The 12,333-nt window shown below is 42.6% G+C and overlaps 1 protein-coding gene across 2 annotated transcripts; it reads right to left on the bottom strand.

Moving 5' to 3' along the window:
• Nucleotides 1–2,737: 2,737 nt before the first annotated feature.
• LOC115170112 (proline-rich protein 36) lies at nt 2,738–11,061 on the bottom strand. Of its 2 annotated transcripts, XM_029726410.1 has the most exons (6): nt 10,564–11,061; nt 9,905–10,503; nt 8,708–8,793; nt 5,021–5,062; nt 4,399–4,523; nt 2,738–4,068 (listed from the first exon to the last, which is right to left on the bottom strand). In XM_029726410.1, the coding sequence occupies exons 2-6, from the start codon at nt 10,081–10,083 to the stop codon at nt 2,758–2,760; spliced, it is 1,743 nt and encodes a 580-aa protein (XP_029582270.1). In that variant the 5' UTR covers nt 10,084–10,503; nt 10,564–11,061; the 3' UTR covers nt 2,738–2,757. The 2 variants fall into 2 exon arrangements, with proteins under 2 accessions (XP_029582270.1, XP_029582271.1); XM_029726411.1 differs by lacking the exon at nt 5,021–5,062 and having other exon boundaries at nt 9,905–11,061.
• Nucleotides 11,062–12,333: the final 1,272 nt, after the last annotated feature.

Here is a 12,333-nt window from a genome sequence, read left to right as displayed (position 1 = left end):
TTCCAGAAGCACACTTTGGCCTCAAGGTGTAGCCAACTGCTGCTGACAGTTTTAAAAGCAGGTAGCACCCAGGGGAGAATGTAATGACAACCTGAACCCAGTGTTTGTGATCCGTCTGGTGACAGTTGAAAATCAAGAGGCCCCCATCACCAACAGTGGCTGCTAACGCAAATTGATACCTGTGAAACTCAAAACAGTTGTGGTATTTCCTTCTATGCTTCTCAGTCAGGAGGTAATATACTGTACTGTATGTTCATTTGGTGTCAGCACTTTAATGAGGGCTGGTTGGAGCTCTGGTAATTCAATGTCCAGTCCAAGATACAGTGCCCTCCGTATTTAATGGGACAGTGAAGCATATTTTCTTATTTTGGCTATGGGGTTAAAGTGCAGACTGTCAGCTTTAATCAATATTAAGTGAACCGTTTCGAAATTATAGCACTTGTAAATAGTCCCCCCATTTTAGGAAACTAAAAGAATTCATTCATATGTGTATCAAAATAGTAAAAAGTGAAGTATTTGGTCCCAGATTCCTAGCATGCAATGACTACATCAAGCTTGTGACTACATTTGCTTTTGCTGTTTGTTTTGGTTGTGTTTCAGATTATTTTGAGCCCAATAGAAATGAATGGAAAATATTGTATTGTGTAATTTTATTGTGTCAAATAATGTATCACTCATCATTATTCACGATTCTTTCGGCAATATCCGTAATCATGGTAGCATCCACATTAATGTAGAAGTGTTTAGAAACATATTCTATTGTTATTTAGAATAAAGGTGACAACACATTATTTACCATTCATTTCTATTGGGCACAAAATATCTGAAACACAACCAAAACAAACAGCAAATGCATCCAACAAATGTGTAGTCACAAGCTTGATGTAGTCATTGCATGGTATGAATATGGGAACATATACTTAGTACTTTAATACACACTTTTGGTCCCCTAAAATGGGAGGACTACATACAAAAAGTGCAGTAATTTCTTAACGGTCCTCCTATATGAATGAAAATACCCTCAAATTAAAAAGCTGACAGGCTGCACTTTAACACATTGCCATTGTCTCATTTCAAATCCAAACTTTTGGAGTATAGAGACAAAATAATAACAAAAATGCTTCACTGTCCCAATAATTACAGAGGGTAGTGTCTAAGAAAAGCCATGAATTATGTGTAAACAATGAGTCCATGGCTAATTGGAAATACGTCTTCTACATCTGAGTCTTCATATGATGTTTCAGTCAGCTTTCAGTCCTAGAGAAGATCTGTCATGATACTGATACTCATTGTGACTTCCTGGATACACCTACAATGGCCTCACCACACCCCTGGATCCCACTGCTGACACCACTGCTGGATTCAGGAGATGACCTGCAGTAAGTATTCTTACCTCTAAAATGCTGAACATGTTTGCTAATATGACATACATTTCAGACAGCAATGGCTTTTTACTGTGTTTTCATGTGTATTCACACATTATCAAAACCACTGTGATATATCGGTTATGTTGTTGTGTAGTTCGGGTATTAATTAATGTTTCCATAAGAAAATTCAAGCTTGTTTCAAAACTTTTTATTTGGAACTAAAATAAACAAACTGACCAGAGGAAGGGTTTGAGGTTGACAGGTTTTAGAAATACTATGAAAACAACATTAAATACACTCAGGAGAGTGTTCACAAAACACTGGAAATGGACAATGTACAACCACAGAAAACCAACACATCGACACAAATTTAGATTAGGCCGTCTTCAAGTATATTAGCTAACCCTATTCTACAAACACAATACAGACATTTATTTCTACAGACAAACGTAGTATTAAATGCTCAACTTTCACATAGACTTTTATGGGACCATAAAACCTAGAGGGACTAATGTTGGGTTCCCCACAGCCAGTATATCACAGACAGTATATCACAGACAGTACAATTATATACCTTCAGGCACTGTAATTGAGTGTAACAGATGTATATCGTACTCTCCTTGCGTTGTGTTTTCTCCTAATAAATCACATCAGCCAGTGGTCCCAGTTGAGCATCATTTATTCCTGTTGTTAAATGAGAAACAGCACAGTAGTTGTGCAGGGCTTAATGATACTGATGGCTGTCGATGGCAAAAGCTGTAGCATGAAGACAACTGTGTTAGCAGTGGGCTTATGTGACCATTACAACGGTGTATGCTAGCTAACACTTATCTACAGCAATCATATGCCAAAGCACATTCCATAAAGCCCCTCAATCCCTAACAGGTACCATATACCCACACATGTATAAATCAGTAACGTACAGCAAACTTGTACACATTGTAAAATATAAAATATAAAACAGTATTCAGAACGTGACCTACCCCTTGCATCACATTTTCATATTGGGAAGACCTGACGTTCGCGATCTCCCCTTATCTGCAAGCGGGGCCAATCACAACACACCTTATTGTCATCAGTTGAACCAACCAATACGAATGCTTGAACATTAAGTACACATTGCTTTAGAGGCAAGTGGAAACATAACCAACCCTGTTACATGAGCAAATCTGATTAACTATTGCAGGTCTGGAACTTCCTGTTGATAAAGCACTAGCCGTCCTGCTTTAGCAGTATTGGACCATGGGAGATATTTTAGCACCTTGGGAGGACCATGAGAGTGTGTGTGCGTGTGTGTGTGTGTGTGTGTGTGTAAAACATGAACTTGTCTCACTTTGTTCCAGTTCTAGCGATCTATCGTCTAGTTGACATTTGAGTGACGTGTATTTTGTTAAATGTACTTCTTCCTATACTGGCCCATGTAACTCCTCAGGAAGTCTTCGAACTGTGGGACAGCGTACCCGGGCCCGGCCTTCTGCTGCACCGGCTCCTCCTTGGCCGCTGATTCCATTGCAGCGGGGGAGTCCTCGGCACGACGAAGGCGGCAGTTGTAGTCGTATTCGGGGTCGCAGTCGGGATCGGGCAAGATCACACCGCTCTTGGGCTCGTTGGCCTCGGCGGTGAGGGTAGCGGGGGCGGACATGCCGTTGCAGGTGAAGTCGTAGGGGTGGCACTGGGGTACGGCGGGGGTCTTGGGCTCGTCGCTGGCCTCCACAGGAGTGCAGTCCTTGTCGTAGTGCACGTAGCAGTCATGGCCCTCTTTGGTCTTCCCGAGGACACCCAGGCGGGAGCGGCTCTGGAACTGAGGCAGCGCTGGGGGGGCCTTATGGAGCGCGGCGGCGGCACCAAGCAGGCAGTATGGGTCGTAGCGCGGGTCACACGCCAAAGGGGCGGGGGCTGGCGCAGGTACGTCTTTGGGCGTGTACTCCAGGACAGGTTTGGTGAGGCCCGCCAGCTTGGTGGCAGTGAGGGGGTTGCAGCCCTTGTCAAAGAGGGGGTTGCAGTGCTGCTCCTTGGGGGTCTCCAGGGGAGCGGGTGGAGGGGTCGCTACGCTAGCCATGCACAGGGGGTCGGTGGCCAGGTCGCAGGTGGGGTACAGGTGGAAGAAGCCGGAGGGGGCCTTCTTCACCAACTGGGGCCGGCAGTAGGGGTCCTTGGTGGGATCGCAACCCAGGGCAGCATAGGACGGGGCGGGTCCAGGAGCGGGCCTGTAGCCGTAGGCGGCACGCAGGTGGTACTGCAGACACTCTGTGTCGTCAAAGTTACAGATACGCAGCAGCTCTGTCTTCTGCTCAGCGGTGAGGAAGGGCTCCAGGGCTGGGGCGTAGTAGAGCCCTGTGGGAGTCTTCAGAGGGTACGGCAGGAAGGGGGTCAGGACAGGCACTGGGGCGGCTTTGACCGGAGCCGGGGCTGGAGTCAGAGGAGGCTTTGGGGCAGCCATCTTAGGGGTCATGGGGAAGAGGCAGTAGGGGTCGATATAAGGGTTGCACATTCCGACTGTGGCGGTCTTGATGGGCGCGGGCATCAACACCTTGGCCTTGGGCTTGCTGGTGGACTCGGCGATGCACTCTGGGTCGTCGGATTCGGCGCAGGTCTTGTAGATAGCACTGAGGTGGGTGAGGTAGTGGTTGAAGGTGGGACCCTCCTCGGAGCGGTGCTTGTTCTGCAGGTAGATCACGTACATCTTGTCTAGATCCTCGATCTTTAAGTGAGGGAAGAGACAGACTCCCATCAGATCCAGATATGGGTTCAAATTGTATGTTGTCTTTCAAATACTTTGCACATTTGATTGACCCTGCCTGAAAAGCCAGATGGGTCAAATTTTCACTTTTCCTGACTATACCATTGGTTCCATTGTGCCTGGCTCAATCTAGACTGTCAAGGGCTAATGGGGGTGGTGGAGAGGCACAGTACAAAGTACCAGTTATCTACAAGTGAATAAACTGAAGAATATGGATTAAGATAAACTGGTAGCTATCAAACCAAAAGTACGTTCACTCAAAACAACGTCAGTGGATTGTTTGACACTCACTCCTTCCTGGTTACCAGTATCCATGAAGAATCTGTACCATCCCCAGAAGTCAGGGAGCTGCTGGGGGACGGGCATGTGAACAGGAAGACTCCTCTTACTGCGGACATCCCTGGATACTGAAGATGCTGATACAATAGAGAGAAAGACAGCATATATTAAGAAGAGAATGTGGACTCAAAAAGAGCCATATTAGATTAAATAAACACAACACCTGTACATGAGTATGTGTGAGTACACCACTACATGGCTGTTTGTGTGTGTACTGTAAGGGTGTATGTAAAATGGTATCACAGTAAGTGAGTTAACTGTTTATGTCTGAAAATCTTTTAGTATGACATACTGTCCAGTACACAGTACCACAGTTCGGACACACATACTCATTCAAGGGTTTTTCTTTATTTGTACTATTTTCTACATTGTAGAATAATAGTGAAGACATCAAAACTATGAAATAACACATATGTAATCATGTAGTACCAAAAAAAGTGTAATATTTTAGATTCCTCAAAGTAGCCACCCTTTGCACAGTCTTGGCATTCTCTCAACCAGCTTGAATGGTACTGTACATGCTAATATCCTTGTTTCCCTTGTTGTCTCATTCAAACCAGTCCCCCTCACTCACCCTCCTCCACATTCTGCCTCACCGGGCCGGCCCCCAGAAACTCTGTAAAACAACGGTAGGGACATGAGTCGACGAGAGCCAGATGTTGTGTGGCTCTGCTAATAGGTCCCTGGGAGAACATGGCAGGAGCCGGCACTTAGAGGAACAGCCCAGGCAGCATCCTGACCATTAACATACACACACATCCTTTAAACATACACATACTGTACAGACACACCACCTGGAAGTCAGTGGAAACCATAAAACTACAAAGAGAGCCCAGAAGACCCCCCCCACCCAATTAAACCCCCACTATAAAGTAAGATGTTTTGGGGGGAGGGAGGGGGCGGAATCTGATGTTCTGTACGTTGTGTCTCTGTACGTTAGAAGCACCAGGGGTTTCCTTCAGAGGTTTATGGCAGAAGGGAAAACGCCTCGTCAACTGGTTATGTTATGGTGAGACGTCTACGGTGCCTTACCTTGACTAATGAGACTAGAGTTCAGCTACAATGGCATCAGAGATGTATGTATTTTTATATGGTGGTGTACACTTTAGACTGTATTCCCCTGTGGCTGACAAGTGATCATCTACTGTACAAGCATTAGTTTGATGTAGAGTGTAGTAACAGCCCATCATTTTAGTGACATTGTAGATATAAATGATTATGTCCTAACATCCAATTAGTGGTATGAATGATGCTCTATGTAGAATGCTTTTGGGCTTAGTAAAGTGACTGATTATAAAGCTATCTATCTATTGGGCCACAGTAAAGTGACTGATTATAAAGCTATCTATCTATTGGGCCACAGTAAAGTGACTGATTATAAAGCTATCTATCTATTGGGCCACAGTAAAGTGACTGATTATAAAGCTATCTATCTATTGGGCCACAGTAAAGTGACTGATTATAAAGCTATCTATCTATTGGGCCACAGTAAAGTGACTGATTATAAAGCTATCTATCTATTGGGCCACAGTAAAGTGACTGATTATAAAGCTATCTATCTATTGGGCCACAGTAAAGTGACTGATTATAAAGCTATCTATCTATTGGGCCACAGTAAAGTGACTGATTATAAAGCTATCTATCTATTGGGCCACAGTAAAGTGACTGATTATAAAGCTATCTATCTATTGGGCCACAGTAAAGTGACTGGTTATAAAGCTATCTATTGGGCTACAGCAGTGCTTACATTTTTGCCGGATCCTGTCACCTCTCTGTTTTGGACTGTTTCGTTCTAGAACGTATTTGACTGGATCCTGTCACCTCTCCGTTTGGACTGTTTAATTCTAGAACGTATTTGACTGGATCCTGTCACCTCTCTGTTTTGGACTGTTTCATTGTAGAACGTATTTGACTGGATCCTGTCACCTCTCCGTTTTGGACTGTTTCGTTCTAGAACGTATTTGACTGGATCCGGTACCTCTAGTGGCCTGAAAAATAATTGGCAGTTTTTGCAATGTAAAAATTCTAATAACAAAGTTAGTTTTCTTTTCGTTAATTATCCTGCTGCCCCCCTCCCCTATATCTATCACAGAACTTGAATGAAATTCACTTTCTATGGATCTCTCTCCCTCTCGCTGCTCTGATAGACATGAGCCTGTAGCTCATCTCTCCAGCGTTGCACTTCATAATGTATTACCTTTTATAAACTGGGTGGTTCGAGCCCTGAATGCTGATTGGCTGACAGCCGTGGTATACCAGACCATATTCCACCGGTATGACAAAACATTTATTTTTACTGCTCTAATTACATTGGTAACCAGTTTATAATAGCAATAAGGCACCTCAGGGGTTTGTGGTATATGGCCAATATACCACGGCTAAGGGCTGTATTCAGGTACTCCACCTGGCGTCGTGCTAAGAACATCCCTTAGTCGTGGTATATTGGCCATATACCGCACCTCTTCCTACCACACCCCTTTTTGCTTAAATAGAGCCGCATGAACGGTTCTGGGGGAGCTGAGCACACCCGATCAATTGAAATAAATTTGCCAAAGTTATAGAGTTCCTGCTGTCTGTTCAGAAAGTAATTAAATAATTCAGAAAAGCCTACTACACCATAAGAAAGACTATAATTTTGCCACAGAGGATGAATAGCTTATTAAAAATAGTGTAGCCCAAAAACAAGGCATGGCATACAGTCGGAAACACACTACAAATCTGTCAGTGAACGAACAGGATGTAGACAAAAATGACCTTCACAATATTTCTACAATTGCGGGAAAACACGTTGGAAAGCAAATGGCTCCTGCTGAAAAGAGAAGACTATAATCTGTCAGCTGTAGGCTACCAAAATATTTTATCATCTTCCAAATATGCAGTCTATCACAGTGACATCCGTTTTGTCACCAAAGCCCCATATACTACACACCACTGCGACCTGTACGCTCTCGTTGGCTGGCCCTCGCTTCATACTCGACGCCAAACCCACTGGCTCCAGGTCATCTACAAGACCCTGCTAGGTAAAGTTACCCCTCTTCCAGTTTTTTACTTGCTATACTGTATTTACTTTGCCACCATGGCCTTTTTTTGCCTTTACCTCCCTTATCTCATCTCATTTGCTCACATTGTATATAGACTTATTTTTCTACTGTATTATTGCCTGTTTGTTTTACTCCATGTGTAACTCTGTGTTGTTGTATGTTGTCGAACTGCTTTGCTTTATCTTGGCCAGGTCGCAATTGTAAATGAGAACTTGTTCTCAACTTGCCTACCTGGTTAAATAAAGGTGAAATTATTAAATTAAAGAATATTGTTTTACAAAGTAAAACGAGAGAGAGAGAGGCTTTTGGCACGAGCGCAAATGCCAAAACTAGCTAGTGAGCTGCGCATCATTGGGTGAGTCAGTGAAATTGGAAAGCATTTTTATTTAACTTCTATTTAACTAGGCAAGTCAGTTAAGAACAAATTCTTATTTACAATGATGGCCTAGGAACAGTGGATTAAGTGTCTTGTTCAGGGGCAGAACGACAGATTTTTACAGACTATCATTTCCTCCTCATATTGTAGCATACAATATGACTCCACACACCTAGAGATCGTTTTACACCTAGACAAGGTCGTTTTCACTGATCTCAGATTCTGTGTCAAAGTAGCCTGCCATTTCGATCATTGTGCGGTATTATGGTGCTTTCAAGACAACTTGGAACGTGGTCAAATCATGTCAGTGATCTACAGGTCGAAAAGTCTGAGTGCTAGAAAGAGGCCAGAGTTCCACACTTGGAATTCCGAGTTAGATGACCGTTCAAAACACATTTTTCCAGTCGGAGCTTGTTTTACCGAATTCCCTGTTGTCTTGAACGCACTGAAGTCAGAAGCTGGAGATTTCCCAGCTCCGAGTTCCCTGTTGTTTTGAACGCAGCATTAAAAAAAAAGATTATACTAGTCTTCAGTTATGTAAAATGAAATGCGTTTATAAAAGTCCCAAAAATATTTCCCATGTGTGCAACTTCTGCAAGTGCCTCCATCTACTGCTCTATGCCACTATGCAAATGTGATATAAATGCAATGCTTTATTATAAAAGTGAAGAAAAAAAATTATCATGCCTCAGGTCACCCCCCTCTTGCTCACTTTTTGTTCTGGCACCTCCCGCTTTACAAATTAAGCACTGGGCTTCATTAAAGCGACTGATATAAAGTGCCAGTCAGTAAATCAGTCAGTCATGTCTTTCACAAAGTGCTGAAGCACAGCACTCTCCCTCACCTGGTGATAACACTAGGAGGATTCCAGTGTAGATCAGGGAAAACGTTGGTCTTCCTGCCCGTGCCATTTTCAGCTTTGTCTGTCTCCTGAGGGTGAAATTGGGAATATTGAGTATTTGGGGGGGGGGGGGGGGGACAGGTAAGAGAGGGTGAGATTTATTCCTGAACATGCTAAAATAGGTGAGACTTTATACATGTTTATGTATAAGTAGTGTACATACCAATAATAAATGAATATTTGTAAACATTTATAAACATGTAGCCTATAAGCATTTATACGTTTCCAATACTGAACGGCTCCTCTAGCTCACAAAATGTCTGCTTGTGTATGGTCATGTAAATTCATAACCTTTGTGTATGGTCATGTAAATTCATAACCTTTGTGTATGGTCATGGAAATTCATAACCTATGTGTATGGTCATGGAAATTCATAACCTTTGTGTATGGTCATGGAAATTCATAACCTTTGTGTATGGTCATGGAAATTCATAACCTTTGTGTATGGTCATGGAAATTCATAACCTTTGCAGTAAACAGTTGTTTATACAGACCCAAGTCATTGTCCTGTAAATGGATAAATCAGTCTAATTTGTTTCTTCTATCAAGGTTGAAGAACAGCTGACCTTGGAGCAATGCACTAAAGCACCAAAGGCTAGTAACTTCAACAAAAAATATTTTTACTTTCTGCAAAACAATATCATGTAGCCTGCTTATCTTGCTCGGACTATACAGTTTTTCCTGAGGCAAAGTCTTGAAAAGGCATTAAAATGTAATTCACTGGAATTATGTATTCTGCTACTGGCTTTACCACTGATGGAGGGATTGACTTAACAGAATAGAACTCCCATCTGTTATAATGATAATCCATTGCCAGCTTTGCTCCCAAAACAACAACTGAATCATTGTAGATTCTGAAATAAACTCTTGCATGTAGTAACTGACACTAGCTTTCCTACCATTCAAAGAGCTTGGTACTAAATAAACCCAGCTTTAGCCATGGTTATATAAACAATATACATCAACTGTATATAAAAAGTCACATTAGTGAACATCATACATCTAGCAAACATTACACATTTATGTATTTTGAGCTCATTCTTGTATAATGAAAAGCGCTTTACAAATGTAAAACATTATTCTGATTATTTATAAGCACACCACTGTAACACACTATATGCATTATATTCCAGGACTTACCTGTTGTTCAAGTGAAGCTCTGCCCTTCTGAGATCCTGAAGGAGCCAGTGGCTCTCTGGGTTGATTGGTTTGGGGGGGGGGGGGGTATAGCTCACTGAGCTGTGTGTGCACCCTACCTTTCTGCTCCCTTGTATGGGAGAGGAGCGCAGGGCAACATTTTTAAGGAGCTTCTTGATCATTACAAAACAAAAAAGGCATGTCGTATGGCTGGAGCATGCTTTTACAAGCTCCGGTATTGGCTGCTGTACAGCCCGCTGATGGACCAATAGGGGGCCTGTAATTACCCCAACTGAACAGCAAGACCCCTGGGTAGATAAATACCTGATTAACAGGATACCATTTTGATGTACCTTATTTGTTTTACACTGATTTGGAACTTGGGTTTAAGATGGCTACAAATATCAATCAAGACAACAAATCAGTGTCTTTGGATAGAACAGCCATTATTATGGATCTTAGAGCTGATTCAGGCAGCAGGATTCACTCAGTAAGACCCTAAAAACAGTAAACTTATCTCTGACTGTGTTGTTTCTCACAGAACAGCTAGTGTAGTATAATAGAATGTGAAGATCCCTCACTCAGCCATAGATCTAGCCTACCTTCTACTACTATATACAGTATCTCTATGTGCAGTGTCTCCAGCCATAGAGCTAGCCTACCTTCTACTACTATATACAGTATCTCTATGTGCAGTGTCTCCAGCCATAGTCAATAGCTAGTCATATATCTCATAACACATTCCTCTTGTATTTGATTAGAATCCCCATCAGCTGTTGCTATAGCAGCAGCTACTCTTGCTGGTGGTCCACACAAATCATGACATAATACAGAACATTAATAGACAGGAACAGCTCAAGGACAGAATTACACAGATTTAAAATAACAACAAAAAAAAGGTCCCACAGACAGTTAAACTATGGTCCGTGCTATCCAGAAACGTTGGGACGTCCCTACCCCATTGAAGTTGAAATTTATAATGGTTAAGGATAGGATTAAGGATGTCCCAAGAATGCAGAATAATACTGACTGTTACACTATCTTAACTTTTTACACCGTCTTTCCTGGAAACACAACTGAAGAGAGCGACTGTTGTCCAAGCAGATGTAACCGATGTGAAATGGCTAGTTAGTTAGCGGTGGTGCGCGCTAATAGTATTTCAATCAGTGACGTCACTCGCTCTGAGACTTGAAGTAGGGTTTCCCCTTTGCGTTGCAAGGGCCGCGGCTTTTGTGGCGCGATGGGTAACGATGCTTCGTGGGGTGTCAGTTGTTGATGTGTGCAAGGGTCCCTGATTCGAGCCCGGGTTGGGGCGAAGAGAGGGACGGAACCTACACTGTTACACAGAGACCTTCATGAGCACACTACCAACTGAGCTCTGACTGACACCTGGAAACATGCCAACCGGGACCAGTGGCACTGAGCTGGTTCTGTTGGAATCAACTTGAAAAGCTTTATGAAGCCTTCAAATGGCCCTTTATAAAGCCTTCGTAGATGCTTCATAAACCATTCATAAGCAACGTCATGCCACATGGAAGGTGGGAAAAAGGGCTATGCCACATTTGAATAATATGTAGTATAGAATGTATGGATGATCAAATGGACCACGTGCAAAGTGAAGACATTACCTCCTCAGTCGTCCATGCATGGAGGCATTCTATAGGTCAATGAACCAGTTGCCTTGAAAACAACTCTTAAGTTAATAGTAACCATATTGTTAATGTCAAAGTTATTATACTCATGGAAACATTAAGCAAAGGGAAGTTTGTGTGAAAAGCCCATAAAGCGGTTTCTTAACACTTGCGGACTAAGAAAACTCGTTAAAAAAAAACAGACCCTTGCTGTAAAAATGATGAGGCCCTACCACCACTTTCATGTTAGCAGTTTTTCCATGTGTTCGTTTGACGAACTACACGCCACCAACAGGGGAAGAGAACACGTACAGTGGTGTGATCAGTCAACGAGGTGAAACATTCTGAAACATGATAAACATGGCCGAGGAAAGATGTTTAGTGGTGGGGGTACTGAAACTATTTTTGTCCGCTCACACAGGAGTAAAAAAGTCCCAGTGCACAAAAAATATCCATCTCAGGAGGTGCTGCAGAACCCTCAGCACCCCTACATCCCACAGCTATGGAAATGAAGAGCTGATATCATCATTTATTCAACATCACAATAGAACTCTGTTCTGTGCAACAGATTTGTTCTGAATGTTCTGTGACGTAGCACCCTCCTAGCTAGATCCCTCGTCATCCACACTTGATTGAAAATAAATATTATTTGTTGACATGGAAAGTGTTAATTGTAAAGACCAGGAATTATTTACATTTTGGATTTGGAACATCAAAATGTGTCCTGAGCAATTAATCATAGCATATGTGAGGTGGAATTGGATCACGCCAATAAATCAACAACTCTCCACATCAACATTA

The sequence above is a fragment of the Salmo trutta genome, chromosome 31 (genome assembly GCF_901001165.1).
Source record: "Salmo trutta chromosome 31, fSalTru1.1, whole genome shotgun sequence".
Classification (NCBI taxonomy): domain Eukaryota; kingdom Metazoa; phylum Chordata; class Actinopteri; order Salmoniformes; family Salmonidae; genus Salmo; species Salmo trutta.
This window is presented reverse-complemented; position numbering and strand designations above follow the sequence as displayed.

Excerpts from the sequence above, each read along its gene's own strand:
- LOC115170112 (XM_029726410.1), bottom strand. The coding sequence starts at position 10,083 with ATGATCAAGAAGCTCCTTAAAAATGTTGCCCTGCGCTCCTCTCCCATA. Across the intron at positions 4,524-5,020 it reads GAGGCAGAATGTGGAGGAGG|CATCTTCAGTATCCAGGGAT; the intron begins GTGAGTGAGGGG and ends CTATTGTATCAG. Across the intron at positions 4,069-4,398 it reads ATACTGGTAACCAGGAAGGA|ATCGAGGATCTAGACAAGAT; the intron begins GTGAGTGTCAAA and ends CCTCACTTAAAG.